This window comes from Chrysemys picta, chromosome 10 (assembly GCF_011386835.1).
Source record: "Chrysemys picta bellii isolate R12L10 chromosome 10, ASM1138683v2, whole genome shotgun sequence".
Taxonomy (NCBI): Eukaryota; Metazoa; Chordata; order Testudines; family Emydidae; genus Chrysemys; species Chrysemys picta.
The window spans coordinates 38,245,815-38,267,173 of NC_088800.1; the positions used below are offsets into that span (position 1 = coordinate 38,245,815).

The following is a 21,359-nucleotide window of genomic DNA, read 5'->3' on the forward strand; positions in this document are numbered from 1 at the left end:
CTAGTCTTACCTCTGCCCCCTCATGTCCCCACCTGTTCCCCCCACATCTGTTCTGACCCCTAGTCTCACTTCTGCACCTCCTGCAGCCACAGGGGTTCTTCACCCCCACCCCCACCTCTGGGGGTGGGGCAGCTGCTCCAGGAACCTCTTCACCCCTGGCGCAGGCTGAGTGCTGCAGAGAGGGGGGGAGGGGTGGAGCAGCCTGACCCATTGCTGGGATGGGGGAGGAGCAGCCTGACCTATTGGGATGAGGCGGAGGAGGCGACTGACCCATTACTCACAGGAGTGGGGAGGAGGGAGGAAGAGGGAGCAGAGCCACTCTGAGCTGCCAGGCTTCTTCTGCTCCCTCCTCCCTCCTGTTGAGAATGGTGTCAGCTCCTGCGGGGCGGGAGAGAGCTTTGCCCAGTTCCTGCCACCAGCTCTGATTGGCTGCTCTGCCCTGGGGGGGCGGAGCAGTGGGGAAAGCAGCGAATCAGAGGGGTTTTCCCTGGCAGGGCAGAGCTAAGCGCTGGTTTCCAGGGCACCGCAGGGCCAGGCTCGCCCAGCAGAGTGACCTCACGGAGGGGCATCGTCCCACTCTGGTGTCTCTGGACTGGGTGACAGGAAGAGCGGTGCCTGGCTTCCTGCTCAGGGTTGAGGGGCGGAGACGGGGGACCATCGTGCCAGTGCCCCGGGCCCCCCAAACCGCCTGCGACGTCTGCGTGAACAGAGTAAAATGGGAGGGGCGGGGCCCCGGCAGACATGACGTGCCAGGGTCCCACGTTTCTGTGGATGGGCCAGTTCACACTCCTCTTCCATTGTTGCACTGTCTGTGCTGTATCGGGGAGTAGCAGGCTCTCTGCTCTGGCCTCCGCTCTGAATCAAAGGGAGGGAGAGAGCAGCCCATTGTCCATTGTGTGCCCGCAAGGATGAAGAATGTGATTCAATAGGAGGCTGGAATACGTGGTCTGGGACATCTGGTTTCAACATGTGGCAAAGACAAAGCTTTCAGCCGGCCCCTGCGGAGTAACTACCTCACACAACTCTGCAGCCAACTGGGAGGGTAAACAAGTTGTTAACCCTCCTACCGCATTAACAGCACAAGGCCAGTACACAAAGCAAAGGGCAGCCTGCTGGATCCCGGGGTGAAAAACGGAGCTGCTATGGAATTATGTCACAGCTGCTCCAGGCCCAGCCTCTCCCTGCAGGAAATGCTGTCAGAGCAGGGGCAGGAGGGGGCTCAGAGCTACAGTAGTGCAATCCAGTCCCTGGAACGGTGCGGGAGTGCCAGCTCTAGGGAGGGACCCAGTAACTCCATCCCAGCCTCTCCCAGTAGGAGTGCTAGGCCCTATACTCTAGTACTAGGCTGCTATTGCAGGAGTCAGGAAGGGTGTCAACCCGCAGTGGAGAATGTAAGTGCCAGGGATCGCTGGATGTGAGGACGCAGCAGGAATGAGGGCATGTTCGCTGCACAGTATACAGCACTCACCAAGACGTTCATTTTTATTGAAAATTTCGGATCAATCCTAACTGTCAAGAGAATGCAAAAACATGAACTGGCAGAACTCAATCCAAATGGGGACCAGATGCAGCCCCTCTGGATTCCCAGGGATGTTATTGTTTTAACAATACGCTGCTGGACCACATGACCCCAGTGCTATTTTTAACCCGGGAATAACTCCAAGCAGGCCCAACTTTCTTTCGTTGCTGTGATTTATTCTTGACATTTCCCTTTAAAAACAAGGGCCTTGTGCCAGGCCCGTCTGCCTCCCAGTGCAGCATCACGGTAACTGCTCTCTCCTGTCTCCTCCTAAGCCACATGCTGTTCTGGAGTGGCGCATGGCGCATTGATTCTCCCTGGAAGTAATAGGTACCTACAGCTATACTCATAGCCCCTGCTTCCCGGAATTCTGCTGCTTAGACAAGAAAATTAAAAACTACCTCCTGCTCCCACCATGGGACATTTCTTTGCTGGCCTGAAGTTCCCCTTTCCTTCTGTTTGGCCCCAAGCTCTGCCCCACCAGCAAAGGGTTAGCTCCACACCAATGCTCCGCCCCTCCAGCAAAAGGATAACTCCGCCCCCAACCAGGGTATTTCAAAGACAAGGGAAACGCAGAGGGGGAAAATTGTAAGAAGTGGGGGAGGGGGAAAACCTGTGACAGCTGCTAGTGGAAGCTCCTCAGCTGCAAATGTCGCCACTGTTCAGAGCCGAACTGCACCACCTCTTTGGCCATGGATAGATGCGGCTTTCCAGGAGGGCGACCGAGAACAGGCCAACTCTGCTCTGCATCTCTTTGTGGGGTCCATATTACCACAATGAATGTGGGGAGGGAGAGTGGAGGCTGGCATCACTGTAGCAGCTTCTTCACAGAGTGGTTTTGACGCTCTTGGTCCTGTATAAAGGGGACCCCACTGACTGGGAGATGAGGTGCTTGTACCCCTGTGCTCTGCTACATGGGAGGATGGCTTCCACAGCAAAAGACCTTCCACAGGTCTCAAGGCCTGATTGCCCGAAGAGCTAGGCAGCTTGAGCTCCAGTTGAAATCAGTGAGAGCTACAGACACTCAGCACCTCTGCAAATGATGCCTTTAGTGAGGGCTGTCCAGACTCAGCTCTCCAGCATCAACTGAACCCAGGGGGACCCAGGAACACCCTGGAACTGCAGCCTCAGAGCTATCAGGTCTCGTAGAGTCTGCACACGCTCTCGGTGCTCCAGGCCAAGCACTGGTAAATCCAGCCCATGAGCTACTCGTATCTCTCTCTCAGGGAAGATATCAGTGCAGGCAAACGTGACGGTTGTTTGCATTTATTGTCGATACAAAGGGAGCATGTGGAAAATGAGACGAGATGCAGGCCTAGGGCTCCCGGCAAGTCCCCAGCATGGCCCTTGGCACCAAAACATTTGAGCACCTCGGCCTCCAGCACTCATCTAACAGGGTTAGTGTTGCTGCTCTTAAGTGGGAATGAGGCCTGTTGCAAGTGTGAGGCTAGCAGGACTCGTCTTCTGGCAGGAGTGTCGCAGCCCAGTGCTGGGGGGGAATGGCCATCACCTGCTGGCATCCCTGGAAAGTAGCTGCAAAGTTCCTCTGGGGAAAGGAAAGCTAAGGCATCTTGAGTCACCAGGGACTGGATGTGTTTCATACAACCAAGAGGGACTTGTTGAGCCATCTTGATGTCCTAAGGGTATGTCCCAGACCATAGTGCCGGGGAAGAGGTAAGGAACAGGCAGGGAGGATGGTGTCATGGCCAATCTGACTCCGGGAAGCTTCATCCTTGCATGAATGGCTGGGAAGGCAACTCCAGCTGGGGATGAAGGGCTCAGAGGAGGTGCGGGAGCAGAAGATAAGGGGACACCGGTCTAAATTCAGCTCTCGGTTACATCAGTGTAAATCCAGTGACTACAATTAAATTACTCCAAATTTATGCTGGTGCAACCAAGGGCAAAATTCGGCCCAAACTCTCTTACCAAGGCCGATAAAGAATTCTTTGCTTTTGGTGCTTTAAACCTGACTCAAATAACATCAAATGCAGCAACTTAGAGATAGTGGGCCTGATTCTGCCCTCCCCCGCTGTAAACCAGGGGTGCCTCCATTGAAGGCATGTCAGAGTAAAGCCTGTGTGAGATGAGTCTCAGTCCCAGTAGATTCTGGGGTGGGGACTGTGGCGAGAGAATTGGGGAGGGGACATTATTTTGTACCATACGCACAGTCCTGCACCAACATTCACCTGTTCTCTCTTGGGACTGAGCCATGTAGAAACAACACTGAGATGGCTCCATAACCTTCCTCACTCTGGAGGCAGAATGATCTTTCCTGGGGCATTTGCTATGTTGCTTTCTTATTCTGAGAGCAGGTCAGTCCAGGGTTATTACACTCCTAGGGTTGAATATGACTGGAGGGCAACCAAGCTACAGCTCATGTGGAATTTCCAGGAGTCAGTCTGAACATTAGCACTCCAATGCCAACTACCTTATTGCTAGAGCTGGTCAAAAAGCTGGAAAAACAGTTGTGCAGGAAATTTCACAACTGGTTCTATTTCAGGGGGGTTGAAATGGGCCCATTTTCCACAAAAGTTTTGCCGATATTTGTTTATTCAACCTTTTATTGAAAGCACTACGGAACATTTTTGGTAAACAGACACAGTCAATAAAGATTTCAGTCCCAATTTCCATACTGGTTCCTAGTAAAAAATTATTGGTAAAAAATCTCACAGAAACTTTTGTGAAAAATGGAAAATTATGACAATTAAAAAAAAAAGTTCCAGTTTTGAATAAAGGCCTTTTTTTCCCCATCAAAAAGCTTTCTGTGTGTAAACTTTTGACCAACTCTACTTTGGATGTAGTGTATTAACCTCCCTACTCTAGGGAAACGTTTCAGAAGCTAAAGCTTATTGCAGAGAACGTGAGCGTCATAGAGTCAGTGTCCATTTCGCTTGTGAAAAGTACCTATGTCCTGCCTGTAAACTCTGGAAGATGGAAGGGAAGTGGGGGGGTCCATCTATCAGAAAAAGAAGTGGAATGGTCAGCCGGAAGACACAAGTGTAACACTTTCCTGCATATCTCTGCAAATTAGTTCCAGGAAAATGGGGAAAAGCCAAATGGAATTTGCTCACTAGTGTCATGAGTTTCCATTTGTTCTCAGTCCACTTAAAACAGGTACGTCTGCAGGGCTCCAAGGAACGAACCACGCAAGTCCAGATGGACTGTGGGAAGCAGATGCATCAGGTGTGGAAGGCATTAGAGGTTGTCATACATGCGTAAAGTCTTTTCCAGCTGCTGGCTGACTCTCTGGTAGAAGATGATCTGTTGTTTCAGGTAGGACTGCATCATTTTCTTAAAGTCTGCTATGCGCCGCTCATGGAAGTGGTTCATCTCTGCCTGGAGGGAAAAGCCAACCACGCGGCAGCGCTTCCGAATCCCATCTGCCTCCTCCTGATCCATCTTCCCCTCGTCACTCATCCGCTGGCTCTCCTTCACCTTGGCAAAGGCTCCTGCGAGGGGGAGAGAAATGAGACACCAAGGGTTAGTAAGATGTAAATAGCGTGTCCCAGCGCTCCCTCTCTCCAAGCTATACCGTGTCCTCCTCTTCCACCCCAGCATCCCAAGAGAGAGACAAACACTCATTGTGACCAGCAGGAGAGCTACAGATGCACCATGGCCTGGTTCTGTTCCCCCTTAGCTGTAGAACCAGGTCTTTCCCTTCAGGTTCACATACCTACTAATGCCTACACATTCCTATGGTCCTGGAAAAATCCAGCACTCCCTCTGCCAAGCCACACGAATGATGCCCTCCCCCTTCATCCTTAGTCCTTTCCAGTCTCCCAAACATCTGACTACACGGGACTGAATGAAAACAGGCAGCTGGAAAAACTGCATCAATCCAAGGCCCTGAGTGTCGCTTCACTATACAGCCAAGGCACTGGGAAGGCACCAGCGCACTCAAACATTCCACAGAGAACTCTGGACAGCAGTGCTGGGAATCACACCCCGGGGGGCAATCTCTGAGTAAGCATTGCTCCCTGCATAAGAGAAGGAATGGATCCACTGAAGGCCCTGTGTGCTTTAGAGAAGCACAGTACTCTAGCACCGTTTGCTCTGGCTTTTGTGGATCAGACGGAGGCTACATTTTCATCAGGGTATGACACAGTTTGGCCCTGCCACATGGCTAGATCGACGTGTGTTAGAACATGGCTGTGTCACTACCAGGTTTAAAAGCCCACTGCTTTCAGAACATACATGGGGCTTTAGTGTATCCTGCACCATCCAGTACATAGTGCATCAGGTTGATTATCAAAAGACCTGTGCTCCGTCTCCAGTTTTCCCACTGTCTTGCTGTGTAACCTTCAGCAGGTCACCTAACATCTATTTACTGTACCTACGTGTGAAGAGGGGATAATCATTCTTACTCACCTTTGTAAAAAGTGCTTGGAGAACTACTGATGAAGTGAGCTACATAAGGGCCTATTATTCAATTATCATAGACTAGGAATAAATCTACATTGTAGCAACCCAGAACATCAAAGCTGCTAGAAGAGGCAATAGATTAACAGAAGGAAGGAGCACGAGGTTTTATACAGTGTCTTAGAGATCTCAAGACACCCGACAAAGCAAAGGATTCAGTTCTAGTAGTGCAGTGACCACAAAGGTAAGATCTGCACATAGCAATAGCTTATGCACCTTTGGATCTGTGGCAGGAGGGATGGGAAAGAAGGATACTCCTGCTGCTTCTTCCTCTTATTGCAAAATGACACGGGGCACTTATCTTCCTCCTGGACAGCCACCACAGAAGGATAGAACAGACCCCAGTTCATAGATTCATGGATTTTAAGGCCAGAAGGAACCATTATGATCATCTCATCTGATCTCCTGCATAGCACAGGCCAGAGACTCTCACTCAGTAATTCCAGCATCAAGCCAAATTCTCCTCTGAAGGACAATCTCTATAGCAGTGCAGCATCCCCCGCATATGCAGTGTGATCAACGGGCCCAAAGTCCGCAACAACCTTTCGTCTCCCAAGTGCCAGGTTCAAACATAGATTAGGTCGCCTACTCTAAATACAGTAGATTCACCATTGTCCATAGCGGAAGTTTGTCCATATCATAACAGGCTTTTCTGCTAGATCCCACCATTCGGGTGGGCCTCTCAGGGACTGTTTAAACCTATTCCCAATCATATCAAACTCTGCTGATATAAGTCACTCATAAACCAAAATAAGATCATGCACAGAGGAAGGAGTTTGCATCAGTTTAATGTAACTGGTTTAAAAACCTATTTAAGATAAACTAGTGCAACTTTCTCATGTGGACAACCACTTGTACCAATTTTACACCAGGTTAACTCCATTGATTTCAGTGGAGCTACTGCTGATTTACACCAGTGAAAGTCAAAGGACATTGAAGTCCTGTGTGTTGTGAATTCTGCTGTTTTGTACCTGCTGTGTCTTTATTATTATGTATTCCCATAAACATGCACATGTGACTAAGATCCTCAAGGCAGGAACCAGTCTTATGTTTTGACACACTTCACCTGTGGCACTATATAAATAACAATTACCACAAAAGCACCAAACAGTTTGTTATAATAAATAGACCAGGGCAGGAGAGACCAGAAGAAGATCAGCACAGGCTGCTTAGTCAACACCGAGGTGCATTAGCAGAGCTGTGCCAAGAACTGAATAGCAGGAACTGCATGTCAGAATGATGATGCACTGGCGGAGTTCTGTGGGGTCCCAGAGCAGGAGGACTGAAAGGTCAGGATTCAGATTTATTGGCAGAGCTGTGTGAAGGTAGCTTGCACAGCACCTGTGTGTCCTATGCTTGGCTCTAGCAATTGCTATCATGAACTTCCACGGGTTCGCTATTTGCCTAGGCAAAAAAAAATTAAAACCTCTACTGCCCAAAGAGCAAGGATTGCTGGGAATTAAAGGCTTAGGAGGACCAAGCATGGCTTTTTGAGACCCTGTTTGACATCTAACTCGTGTAAGATGTCAGGGGAATGACATCAGCTCCTAACAGCATTTGATACAGTTGTGAAAAATGCTGCGTATGTCTTTGCACTGCTCCTCCAGTACTGCTGAGGAGCATTGTTCTTAAGGGATAAGCAATGTTTCCCCATATCTTATGTCCTATGTCATGCTTGTTCTTCCTCTCCTGGGCAACCCAATGTGCTCCCTAGTGTCAGAACTTGCCACAGGACCCACTCACTGTGCTCCAGAATTTCATATTTCATTAAAAAAAGGGGGGGGGGAGGTGAGATTTTCAAAGCCACGAGAGGGGGAATTGGATGGGTGCCCAATTCCCATTAATTTTAATTGGGTGTCCAAATCCCTTAAGCAGCTTTGAAAAACTCACTCCGAGTCTCTGGCCCTTACAGTTGTGAAGAAAACCTTCCAAAGGTGAACAGAGCTTAGCATAGCCAGTGCAGGGTAGTGTGCTGAGTCTGCACACAGCCTGAAGCAGTAGCTCAGAGAAGTGTGAACTGGCTCATTTAAATGTCAACATTGTTAACTAATTCACTGCTGATGACTTTAGCAGAAACAGCCAGCTAGAGTGCTGATCCTGCATTCAAAAACCCTTCCTCAACTGCCAAAGCTCCCGGATTCTTCCCCAATGAGTGCTGAAATTCACCAGAGGCTGCCATGGCATTTCCAGCCTGCTACATTAAACCACCACAGAATCAGGGCCCTTGGCACAGAAGTTAGGGCAAGTTTGCCACAGACTACATGGGGCCTGGCTCACATTCCCCCTCAGATGACCAGTTAAAACACCTCACTCACCCTGCCCCACCAGCAGAGTCCAGCCATACTGCAGAGAGGGCCATCGGCACTTAGATACCAAGTGGAAGGAGGGAGGGATTAGGCTGTGCCTTTACTCAGTGCGTTTTTATATGCAGATAGCTATCTCCGTGTAAAATGGTAATGGAGACAAGGCCCTATGGTCTTTACCCCAATGGAGCTAGTTGCGGTAGACTCCAGCTGGAGGAGGAGGACTTAGTGTTGATCCCAGATATGGTTCATCAAGGTACAACTCCCTGTGCCTTTGTCTCCACTAGGATTTTACACCCAGGCCTGTCCAGGAATCAGAGGTTAAATTAATCCAAAGATTCACAGCACCTCCCCACCCTTTCCCAAAAATAGCCTCAACCCAACCCTGGAGGGAAGACATCTAACTACAGCCAGAGTCAGGTTCACTAAGTCACCCCAAACCAGATCCAACACCATCCAGCTCCTCCAAACACCCTCCAGACAGGGTCCCTGCCCAGCGGTACTGGAAAGAAGATGGACTAGATAACCAGATTAGTCAGTTCCTTTCCAACATCTAGGAGTGCAATATCCAGAGCCCCTGCTACTAGGAACATGACTGAGCCCACCAAGTCTCCCGGAATGATGTTGGACTACCTTTGTGTTCACCTCAGAAACCAGTGACAATGTGAGCATGTGACATGGCCTAATTCCTTAGGTAACAGGAGTGGTACACTCAGCATAAGACTGTGATGGGGTATACAAACCTCTCATGGGCTGGAAAGGGTTAACAAATTGGCGTGCGCACAATCAGCACCACCTGCTACCCCTGCAGTGGGTGTCAGGCCTATAGGAAGAGGATGAAAGGGGACGGCTTGCTCAGATATAGCTACCTACGAAGGAGAGCAGAAAACCAAATGTTCTCACTTGGGGAGTATAGCAGGGTAGTTACCCCACTCTGGGGTTACCCCAACTCCTGAAGGGGTTAAAACAGCCCTGAGAAAGGGCTGCTCTGGGGACCCAATAAGGTAGGCTGATTGGAGAAGCAGCCACAGCTGCAGCCATGCCCCAATCAGGTCACAACTGGCCCTATAAAAGGGCTGTGAGGCAGCTACTAACAGTCTCTCTCTCTAGTGGTAGAGAGAGAAGGACTTGGCTGTCTGGGAACTGAACAGGGTACCTGAGGTGGAGCAGGGCTGGGGGAAGGCCAGAGGAGCTGGGGAGCTCCAGCCTGGGAAACCCCCAGGCTGCAGGCCTTGCTGAAGGCCCAGAGCAGGTACTGGGGTTGCAGAGGTGCAGCCCAGGGTAGGCAAAGGCAGCAGGTCCAAACCCCCCTTGCTGATGATGAGTGATTTATAGACCGCAGTCTGCCCCAGTGAGCAGGGGCTAGATGATGACTAGCAGTAGCCACTGAGGCAAGGTGGGGATAGAGGGTTGGGGATTCCCTGGGAAAGGGAAACCCAGAGACTGCAGGGGGTAGTGCAGAGGGCAGAACCCTGAGGGAAGGGGCACCGTGGTCCGGGAGGGACACGGGGGCCTGTGGCAAGTGGGACATCGGCCAGCAGAGGGTGCTCTGGAGCTGGAGACCTAATTCCCAGAACGACCAGCAAGAGGCGCCGTGCCAGTGAGTCGTCTACTTGCTACGGGGAGAGAAGCCAGGAACCGGGCAGGACTATGGCTGGTCAGAGCCTCCCTGGAGGGAAGGCAGGCCAGACACTGGACTACTTAGGTTTAATAGAGCCCTGCTGATGCCACAGTAGGGGGTGCCTCACCTGAGGGGAAGGGTGGGATCTGAGAGCTCCACCATGGGCAGGTGGCCCATTAACCTCAGAGGGACTGAGAACTAGGACAAAGCTTCCTTTATTTTGTGATTATTTGGGGACTGTGACTTTAGACTCTTCTACTCCAGGAGCATGGAGCGAGGGTGCCAGTGTTTGAACTTTCATAGTGAAATGGACAGAGAGCTGAGCCACCAGAATGGGCTGAAAACCCCATTGGGGAAACTGAGGTGGAGCGACTGCAGCACAGGGGCCAGTGACCTGATAACAAAGACAATCCCCCCCCCCAAACTCCTTAGACTGGGAGATGTGTTAGGTCCCTAAAGATCATTTCCACCTTGTCCCCAACCAAGAGCAAGAATTATCTGGAAGATCCTAGTCTCCTCAGACAAGTAGGGAAATCCTTCCCAAGCAGCAATATACGCACACAGAATCACCGCCATTTCCCAGTGTATCCTTTGTTTCCAATGAACCTGGAGGAATACTGGAAAGGAGAATGCATGAACCTCCATTAGCCTGCCCAATGGCTAAATGGTTTGACCTTGTTTGTCTGCCCTTATTATTCAGTATTTGTAAACGCTCTGTGAATGAGATTTCATTTGCATGAATGTTAACGGATTGGGTGCTCGTCCTGTAAATATAGTTATTTGCATGGGAACGGGGTCATTAGTAATTCACTGATAGTTGTGCGCTGTACAGGGGTCAGCATCACCATGTTGCACGACTGACACTTTACAAAATTACCGGACTTAGTGATGGACATTGGCGGGGGGGTGGAAGGGGGATCCCAGCTGAGGCAGGGGGTTGGGGTGTGGGTTCTGGGGTGGGGCCAGAAATGAGGGGTTCAGGGTGTGGGAGGGGGCTCCAGGCTGGAGCAGGGGGTTGGGATGTAGTGGGGTGTGAGGGCTCCAGCTGGAGGTGGGCAGGCTCTGGGGTGGTGCTGTGGATGAGGGGTTTGGGGTGTAGGAGGGTGCTCCGGGATGGGACCAAGAGGTATCAGGGCTGGGGTAGGGGGGTGGGGCGCAGGAGTGTGTATGCAGGCTCCATGCAGTGCTTTCCTCCAGCAGCTCCTGGAAGCAGCAGCATGTCCCCGCTCTGGCTCCTACGCGGAGGCACGGCCAGGCAGCTCTGCACACTGCCCCGTCCACAGGTGCTGCCCTCACAGCTCCCATTGCCTGCGGTTCCTGACCAATGGGCTGGGAGCCTCAGAGTCAGTGCTCGGGGAGGGGGGACAGAGGCAGCGTGCCTGCAGAGCCACATGGCGCCTGGCCACGCAAAAGCAGGGACAGGGAGCCACTTGCGGGGAGCTGCCTGAGGTGAGCGCCCCCACAGACCTCAAAATTTTTACCATGGACGTGTTGCCGACCCTTGGCGCTGTACTCCCGTTTAAGAAGTTTCAGTCCTTCTGATCAGGGGAGCAGAAACAATCCCATGTGACCAAACACCATGATTAGTCAAAGGGAACAACTTACAAACAAGCCACGTGTATGCACAGCCTGTTCAAAAAATCCCCACTTGCAAATGGATTCGAAAAATCTAAGTCTGTTTACGAAAAGAATAAAAGGGTAAATTTTCAATGAACTTACTCTCCGCTGGCTTATTGTGCAAAGTGGGTATAATGCAGAGCTCAGCAGGAACCAGAATTTATGTTTTGTAGGAAATTTCACAATTTCAATTTTTCCCCCCATTCTAAAATGGACAACAAACTAAATATTTCCTATGAAACAAAATCCCCCTCAAAAAATTATTTTGGCGTCAACAGAAATGTTCCCTTTCGATACAGTCAAAATATTTCCTTCCAATTTCAACCGTTAATTTTTAAAAAAAAAATTTTTTGTATGAAAAATAATGAATTTTGTTTCAAAATGAACAACTGAAATGGACCGTTCTGGATATGTCAAAATGAGACATTTTGAGAACCTTCATTTCATTTCTTTCTAAAGAAAATTTTGTCAAAATGACACATTTTCCAAAACATGTTAATTTCAACCAAAATGGCAATTTTTTGTAAAAAAAAAAAAAAAAAGACATTATGATTAAAAATTTCCAACCAGCCCTAGTGTAAAGTGCTGCCAAATCAAGATGATCGTGTTTCACCCTCACTTTGCAGTGGGGTAACTTACTGCAAACTAGAAGAATCAGACTCATTCTTAGCAATGAACCAGCCTTGATTTTAAAATGCAGTGGTGGCAAAGGATATTGCTCTGTGTCTGAGGTAAGTCAAGATGGGCTTCACAAGGCACTTCGTTATTTATATCACAGGAGTATCTTGACGCCCTGGTCAGGACCCCATTGCACTAGGCGCTGTACGTGCATATAACAAAAAGTCAGTCCCTGCCCCAAAGGGATGACAGTCAACTAGCTGCTTCACGGGCAGATACAAGAGTCCTCTTTCAATTGCGCTTTAGTTTCTGAGGGTTGAACTAATAGGCAGAGCTTTTCCCTCTCTGATTTCTGACTTTTAGGCCTTGCCTAGCTTAAAATGTTTGGTCATGTTGTAGCTCTGTTTAACTGATCACCAATTCACTTGAGCTAATTAAGGCCTTGTCCATACACAGAAGTTGTACCAGTTTAACTGAGGCCTTATCCACATGCAGAAGTTGCAATAGTTTCACTGAAATCAGTTTTCAGACTGATTTAAATGAGTGCAAACCCCTGAGTGAACCCTCTAATTTTGGTTTAAGGTGGCTTATTTCAGTTTAGCTTAAAGCTGTTCCTAATTGACTTGAGTTAAATCAAAATAACCCTGGTTTAAGCCAAAATAAGAGCATCCACATAGCCTTTTGCACCAGTTTAACTAAATCGGTTTTAAATACACCATAAATTCACTTGCTGCAACTTTCTCATCTAGACAAGCTCTAACATGAGTGTAAATGCAAATGATGGCACTCCACCTATGTTTAATCTTGGGCATGATTCACCCTAAGGCTCAGGGAGGGTCAAAGAAAAAATGATGCAGACAGAGAAACAGGTCTGAAAGTCAGAACGAGCCGTAAAGTGAGCCACAACCAGGAACACTTTTTGTGGAATAACTAATTTAGCATTTACACTCAAGTTCACTAGAAATTAACTAGCTCACCTGACACCATGAACAAAAGTCACCATCTAGACAAGGCTTTGGGGGAGTAGTTGATGCTTGTGGGAAAGGCGGTTTCTATTTTTTTTTAATTCTGTGAGAAGGAATTCTGCTCGGCTGTTTGCCGCATTCCTCTCCCCCATTCTTGAGCTCGAAGTCCATTTGCATGAAAACAGAATCTCTCTTTCCTAAGAGTTTCTATCAAGGCCAGCTGCGTGCGCCTGACCTGAGGTTAGAGTCCTCTGTGACAGCACAGTAGGCTGCGGGTGGAAGTTAATGTGATGTCACAGGATTATGACTCCTGATCAGGATGTAGCAGGAACAGAAACTCTCTTTAGAAACAAAGGTTCTAATCTAAGCCAAACCCTGCCCTTGGTTACAGACACAAGCCTCGCTCAGGGCAAATTCTGGGCCCTACTTTCATACAAAAGTCCTTAGTAATAAAGAATGAGTGGAAAGAAATATAGAAAATCTTGAAGGTTAAATTCCATCTTGGGATAAGTGCAGGGAAGGCAGCTGAGTGACACCCGAGAGGAATTTGGCTTCCAAGGTTTAAGAAGAATTGTTTCTAGCTGAAAACTTTTATCCAGGTTCTCTGGGTGGTGGCAGCTGCTCTCCTAGGAGTAGATTCTGCCATCCTCACACACAGAGAGTAGCACTTTACTCCATTAGTAGTGCCATTCATTCCAATGGAGCTACTTGCAGTAGCAAGGTTCTTCTGAGGCCACGTCTACACTACAAAATGTTGTCGACCTGACTTACGTCGGCATACTGCCACTGCAGTTATTAAATCACTTGTGTGGGGACTTGGCTGCTTGTGTCGGCCGTGCACATCCGCACCATGAGCGCTTGTGTCGATTGTTTTGTCAATGGGGGGCATTGTGGGACAGCTCCTGAAAGCCAGTAACAGTCAATGTAAGCAAAGCAGTGTCTATACTGACACTGCATCTACCTAATTACGTCGACTGCGCCTCGATGCCATTTGGGAAGGTGGTGTTACGAAATCGGCACAACTAGGTCAATGCAAGGCAGCTTACATCGACCTAACCCTGAAGTGTAAACCAGGCCTCAGTTTAAGGGTGGTTCTCAGCATTTAGCAGGACACTTCCTCATGAACACAGAAGCATTTTTTTACCTGCAAGCCAGGTGTGACTCACCATTCTGGTAAGATAAACCAGATCCCACCCCTAAACCGCAGCCCTTCTGTCCGTACTATGGCTTCCTGGCTACATACAATGGCATTGTAGAAAAGCATCTAACAGCCCAGTCTTCCTGCCTGTACCTTTCACTGGCAAAATATTTGCCCTGGAGTGAAATCAGAGCTGGATCCTCTTGCCAGCTTCCCCCCCTTGGATGGAAATGCAAGTCAGGGGGGCTGCCAACCCCGAAGGAAGACAGAGAGTCTCTGGGTAGATTTTTCTCCAGTGGGAGTTAGGTTCCTGTGCTTTTGGAAATCTATCCCTCTGTGACGGACAAGGCTGTTTTCTCTTGAGCGGGCATTTTGTTCCTGCAGCATCTCCACTCTGGGCCTCCTGGAGTGGTTTACAATGCAGTACCTCTTATTTTGCCACGTGTCCCCAAAACACTCAAATGTCTCACTTTCGCCAGGCCACATATGACTAGAGGAAGGAGCCTGGTACAAGCAGTAGGACTTCTGAGATTGAAAGGGACTGCTTTTCCTCAAGTGCACGACTCTCTATTGTGATTCTCACAACTTTGCTGCTAGCCAAACACAGACACAAACAGTGTGTTCAGGAATCCAGGCCTCACCAGGACTCTGATGCCAGCTACTCTGACAAACAGCATGCCAAGACTTTGTGCTGGCCATGCTACTCCCACCTCGCCAATTATCATCTCCTGTTTCCTGGGCACTCTCTGTTCTCTTCTGGGATAAGACAAGATTCTCCAGCTCTCTGGCCCAACGGGGCAGCCTGGCTCTGCACTGGCAGACATGGAGCAATGAATTTCCAAGAGGTCTTGCTCTCTGGTGTTCTGAGGCTCTCTGAGAGGAGCTAACAGAGGCCTTGGGCTTCCCTAGAAGCAAAAGGCTGTGTAGGCTCAGAGCAAACATGATCCTAGCCACCTGCAGAAGGTGCCCTGGGCTGCTCCTTGCAACCAGCATGGCGAATACAAATGCATCATAGTCAGCTCTGCCAGTATGGGGAAACAGGGATTTATCTGTCACTAGATTTCCTTTCCACACATTACTGGAGAGATTGAGGATACTTAATCAGGGTCTCATTATCTTAATGAAGGAGATAAGAAAGGAGGAGGAGGAGCTGGCTGGTCCTGGTCATGAGGTGATTCCTAAGCAGGGTTCATTCAAGAAAGTCTCTGTCAGGGCTGGACTCCCCAGCGAGGAACCAATCACAGGGCTGCCAAAATGCACTCTGCTTCCCCTTCTAAGTGTGAGTCAGCGGGAGGGAAATCGGGTGCCACAGCCAGAGTCAGGTAAAATGTCAGGTGGTCACATGGAATGCGAAGAAATATAGGGCATTAAACAGCAGCACATCTGACTTGTGCATAAGGCAGATCCTGGCCCATATCCTGGTCCCAGAGATTCAAACAACCCTTTCCAGAGGCAGCATGGTCTAAGAGACTGAATATGAGGCTGGGAAAAACAACACTTGAGCTCTGCCACTGACTCACTGTGTGCCTTGGGGAAGTCACTTAAGCCCAAATTTCCTAAAGTCGCCTCTAATATTAACTGTTCCACTTTAGATACCTCAGCGACTTGCAGAGTACGGAGCATCCACGACTCCAGCTGCAGTCCCAGGGGCAGGGGATACTAAGGTCCTCTGAAAATCAGGTTCTGGAGCTTTCCAAACTTGGCACCCAGAAAAATGAAGCACCTAAAATTCCAGGTCCCTGTTGAAACCTTGGACCCCAATTTAATTGTTCTCAGGTTCCCCGGCTGCAAAATTCGAGTAATTATGTGCACCTGCCTCCCAGGACTAACAGGAGGTTGAATTAGTTAATGGGGGCACAGCACTTTGAAAGACAAAATACCGTGAAACTTCTATAAGAGGCTGCCTACCTCCTGTCTTGGGAGACCATCCCAGATTATCCCCAAGGAAATTCAGTCCAATCCTGCTCCACCTTCAGGAGAAGGCCACCTCCATTAAACAGCCAAATGTTGCCTGTCCCTGGGGCAGTCTCCTGAGATAGGCTTATCATGGCAGCAACTGAGGCCCAAAGAAAGCTGCGCCTGAGCATGACTTACCTTTCTGAAGGTGAATGATGTCTGGGAAGTTGGAGAGGAGCCCTTGGTACAAGGAGAGAGTATCCAGCATGAGGAAAAGGTCGTTCTTGGGCTGCTCGGCGAACATCTCCCCAACGGTCTCGTACGTCTTGCCTGTGTGCGAGATGGCATTGTTGAGCGCGTCCGAACTGTAGGGTGGGTCCATCTGGAAGGAGTAACTGATGGCTTGGAAAGCGTTGCCCAGCTTCTGGAACTCCTTCCGGAACCCCCCCACATGCTTGCGCACCAGCTCCGAGGCCATGTTGGTCAGTTGCAAGACGCTGTCGTCCATCTTCTTGCTGAAGGCCTTGAACGAGTCCACCCGGTCTTCCACATCCTGCAGGTCCTGGTGCTCTGTGGGGATCTGGAAGGTCAGCAGGAAGCTGGCCCCCACCATCTCATCCTTCTCTGCCCGCCGCTTGCCCATCTTCCACTGTTTGTCATCGCGGCAAGTGAGGAAGTGCTGGAAGCCCTCATACTGGGACAGCACAGGGTGGCTGGTCATGTGGTCCATCCACAAGATCAGCCTCCGCTTGCGCTTCTCGATGAAGTCCTCCTCGAAGCGCCCAGTGGCCTGCTTCTCGGGCAGGTGTGGAACCGAGATCACTGTGAACTTGTTCAGCAGGCGGTTGTACAGCCAGTCAAAGTGCTTGTACCGCCGATAGACCGGCGCATTGATGCTGCTAGGGGTCAGCTTGTAGGAGATGTAGCTCTTGATGCCCTTGAATTTCGTTTGCTTGGTGGGCTCCTCCACAGAGCAGATGAAAGGGTGTGGGTTGGCCCTCCACTGGGGGCCCTTGGGACCCATCTCGATGGAGTAGGTCTCAGCGATCTTGGACATCATGGGCACATCTCCCAGGATAAAGGCCTCCACCCCAGAGCGGACGAAACAGGAGAAGCGGTTGAGGTTCCGCCCCACCACGCTGCCCCTCTTGGAGGAACTGATGCTGTCCTGCCTCTCCAAGGCTGGCTTGGGACGATAGCCAGCATTCTGGTTGGGGTATGCTGCAGGGTACTGCAGGTTAGGGGAGGGGTGCCCATTGGTGCCAGGGCTGCCCCGTGGCTCTTCCACCACTGTGCAGCCATCGTCCCAGTCATCCCAGTCATCATCATCATCATCCTCAAAGCTGCCCTGATGGGAGGTGTTGGTGTTGGAAGGGGGCATGTAGAAGGACTCATTCCCAGGGGAGCTGGCTGGACTGTTTGAATAGTCTGTATAACTGGAGCTCGACCGGGACCTGAGGATCTCGACGTAAGAGGCAGGGAAGATGCCAGTTTCTCCTCGGCTGTTCTTGCCCTGCAGCCACCCGTCCAGGGAGTTTTCGCTGAAGATCACCAGCTCCTCATTCTCCTGGATGCTGATCTCTTCTTTGTTTTCACTCTGGAAGTTGTAAAGTGCTCTGGCTTTCAACGCCATGACTGCTCCCTGGAGGACTATATAACTTGACACCCCACAGCACCACCACTAAACCAACACCTCAGATGCTTCAACAGTCAGAGACACCGATTTATAATCTGTAAAACACCGGTTTATAATCTGTAACAGTGATGTGGAAAAAAGTTTAGTTGAATTCACCTTGAAGTAACAAAAATATATATGTTTATATTTTTTTCTAAATTTTTTTAACTTCAAGGCCTATACATTCACACTGCAGTCTAAATTCATTGGCTAAAAATGGCATTCCTAGGGCAATCAAACATGTTTTGCACCCTCCGTTTAGGTGATATAGGCCTCAGTCAGATGGACACACATCCATAAAATTGTCAGCTCCATATAGATTTTATCTAGCTGTCAGTCTGTCTCTGTGCTGTCCACCTTTCCTGCTTGAATTTACATTAAAAATATTCCCAAAATAATCTTGATCGAATGCAAGAAATCAGAAATCCCTTCTTTTTTTTCTGGAATTCTTTTTTTTAAGGATTAAGAAAAAAATTATAAACCTTGGCCCATCTTCCAAAAAGCATATCCAGTGCAATTCAGAATCACAGTGCTTGAAAAATACCTTTAAAAAAAAGGCAAAACAAAACAAAAGCACAACCTTAAATGATCCCAACACAAATATTTTGCAATTCCTGATGGGGCTGATTTTTTGAAATCCACAAACCTCCAAGGGGGTGGAGGAAACTAAAAAGCCAAAAAGCAATCCAAGATTGAATGTGTCACGCCTCTCACACAGCAATAACAACACAGCCGCCTAAAAAAACCCACCCTCTTCAAGAAGATGTTAAAAGTTCACGCGAAGTTTAAAAACGGAGACAAAAAGAGAAGTAACTGAGCTCTTCCGGGATAGGGAATCTTTAAATCACTTTTACAACCCAAATTGACAAGTGCCAAGTAAAAAGGGAAGGATTTGCCACTCACCCACCGACACAAAGTTAGACAAGTCCCTGATGAGGGCTGAAAGATTTGAGAGTCAGATCCATTGATTCCGTCTGAAAACTGTTTGACAAATGGGTTTCTTTTGTTGGGATTATTTCCTGGCCAGTTCCTCTCTGCGCCCTGAAATTGATACAGTCAGAGCAAATAATGATCCAGCCCTTTGGAGAGGAAACAAAAACCAACCATCAAAAATGTGGCAAATTCCCTTCTCTTCAAACGAGCTGCACACAAAACCCACCGAAGTTCCTTCCAAACGCTGCAGTGTTTCCAAGATGAAAAGCCAAAGCGTCAGGCAAGGGAAGCAGCGATCCACTGGATCCCTCCTTCGGAGCACTCCCTGCAGATTTTGGGGTGCAACAACAATGAAGTTTCCCAATTCCCAGTGATTGCAGGGGAGTGGGGTGGGGATGCGATTCCGTTTTCTTGTGTCCGGGGGTGAAGAGGGGAGCGGGGAGGGGGGGGGGGGAAGCTGCCTGAAGAATTCAGCAAAACAGAGGCACTTCCGTTTGGAGAGAGGGATAAAGCCAGGGGACACACTTCTCCAGGCTGTGCTGGGCGAAAAGATCTCTGCTCTGGCCCCAGTCCTGGCTGCTGGGGAACTGCGGCTTGCAGGGAGACCTGGAGGCCCAAATAGCTACACGTGCCCCTTCAGACCCCCTTCTCCGGGGGCAAGGACCGGTCACCTCCAGCAGATCTCTCCTCCCTTCACTCCATCTTGCCGAGCCGCCGGCCGGGATCAGCTCCAGCCAAAGCTCTGCGCGCACAAGATGATCCCGGCCTCCGCCGTTCTTGCGCAGGGCGCTTATGCAGGAGAAGCCCCAGTCTCTGGGCTCCTCCTCCCGGCTCTGCGCTCCCAGGTCCCGCTCAGTTTTCCTTGTTGATTCCTTCCTCCGCCTGCTGTTTTGGGGTGCCCCTTGTAAGTTTTGGGGAGTTGCCTGTTATAGCCTGGGGGCTCCCCCTTTCCCTGTTTGCTCTGCCCCCCACGTACCCCTGGATGCCTCTGCCCCGCTCCACAGCTGGGTCTCTCTCACACTCCAGTCTTTTCCATGACGCAAGGGAGGGAGGCGAAGCTCGAAAGTTTAAAAAGTCTTCAGGCGAACACAGAGCCAGGCAGCGGGGAGCCCAGATAGGTCACAGGCTGCCCTCTACAGGCAGCCAGCACAGCTGGCCCCGGGAGCTGGGTTTCTTGTCAATGGGGGGCATTTATCTTCCTGAACATCAGAGGGCCTCATGCGCAGCTGGAACTGAGCACTTCCAGCATTCAGGGGTGTTCAGAGCTGAGGCGGATAATACCTAGCTTTTCATCAGTAGATATCAACCGGCTTTACAAAGGAGGTCAGTCTGGTTATCCCCATTTTACAGATGGAGAAACTGAGGCACGGATGGTGAAGTGACTTGTGTAAGCTCTCCCAGCAGGCCAGTAGCAGAGATGGGAATAGAACCAGGTCTCCTGAGTCCTAGTCCAGTGCACTAGCCACAAGGACACACTGCCAATTCCCTTATTATAAGTTAATAATTTTAATAATTATTGTTATAACAAAAACCTACAGATCTAGAGCTTGATTTTCCTGTCCTTTGCACAGATACAAACAAGGAACAACTCCATTAAAGTCAATGGAGTCACACCAATGTAAACCTGGAACGAGTGGAAAATTTGGCCCCTAGTGTGTCATATCTCCTCTGCCTGTCTAACTGAGACCCCAGTCCTGCAAGTTGCTCCCCATAAATGAACACGTTGCCCCACTTGCAGGATCAGGGCCTTAGATTACATCTCACTGGTGCAGGGAGTATCTGTATTTGAAGGCTTGTATCATGCCTGGCACATTATCGGCAGGGTCGCCCGGGGGGGGGGGGGCAAGTGGGGCAATTTGCCCCAGGCCCTGGGCCCCGCAGGAGCCCCGCAAGCCCTGGCCGACAATACCTTTCCTCACCAGGTGGCGGTCTGGGTCTATGGCGGCATTTCAGCGGCGGGGGGCCCTTCAATCGCTTCGGGTCTTTGGCGGCATTTTGGCCGCGGGGGGCCCTTCAGTGCTGCTGAAGACTCGGAGCGCCGCCCGGTGAGTACAAGCTCCCCCGCTTTGCCCCAAGCCCCCTGAATCGTCTGGGCGGCCCTGATTATCAGTGCTTAAAAATAGTAATTAATTAATGTCTACATTTTCCCAAATCGGTATTGGACCCAAGGGCGTCACTACAAATAACTGCAGGATACACTGGTATTTCCATTGTCCTGTGATCGCAGGAACAGAACATCACATCTGAAGGCTGGGCCTCTTTCTATTTAGTTTTTGTTTACAGCTTTATCATTTTTGTTGAATGCAAAAGCTGGTGCGTTCAGTGAGACACATGTAGCTGAATTCAGGCCGTGTGCAGGAGGCAAAACGCAGAGCCAGTGGAGCTGCTCCTGCTGACTGCGGGTCTGAATGCAGCCCATACTGTGTTAATATCTAGTAAGATACCTGAGACTGTAAATACAAAGAAACAGGGAAAGGGGGAGTTTCTCAATTTTCGCAGCTCATCCACTCATCCTACTTTATAGGAAGTAAACAAAAGTGAAGTCTGTGAGGTCCTAGCCAAGAGAAACTGTGTGATCTCTTTTAATCAGTCCAACGCCGATGTTTTAATACACACATTTACTGGCTTTACACATCTTAGCTTCAGGTCTTAATT

General features: G+C 49.6%; 1 protein-coding gene across 4 annotated transcripts; it reads right to left on the bottom strand.

The window, feature by feature from the left end:
• Positions 1-1,456: 1,456 nt before the first annotated feature.
• On the bottom strand, positions 1,457-19,756 carry SNX33 (sorting nexin 33). 4 transcript variants are annotated; one of them, XM_024110446.3, is made up of 3 exons: positions 18,675-19,756; positions 16,295-17,827; positions 1,457-4,968 (listed from the first exon to the last, which is right to left on the bottom strand). In XM_024110446.3, the coding sequence occupies exons 2-3, from the start codon at positions 17,727-17,729 to the stop codon at positions 4,715-4,717; spliced, it is 1,689 nt and encodes a 562-aa protein (XP_023966214.1). In that variant the 5' UTR covers positions 17,730-17,827; positions 18,675-19,756; the 3' UTR covers positions 1,457-4,714. The 4 variants fall into 4 exon arrangements, with proteins under 4 accessions (XP_023966214.1, XP_023966215.1, XP_005290636.1 ...); XM_024110447.3 differs by having other exon boundaries at positions 18,679-19,728; XM_005290579.4 differs by having other exon boundaries at positions 16,295-17,849; positions 18,675-19,728.
• Between the last annotated feature and the right edge of the window lie 1,603 nt (positions 19,757-21,359).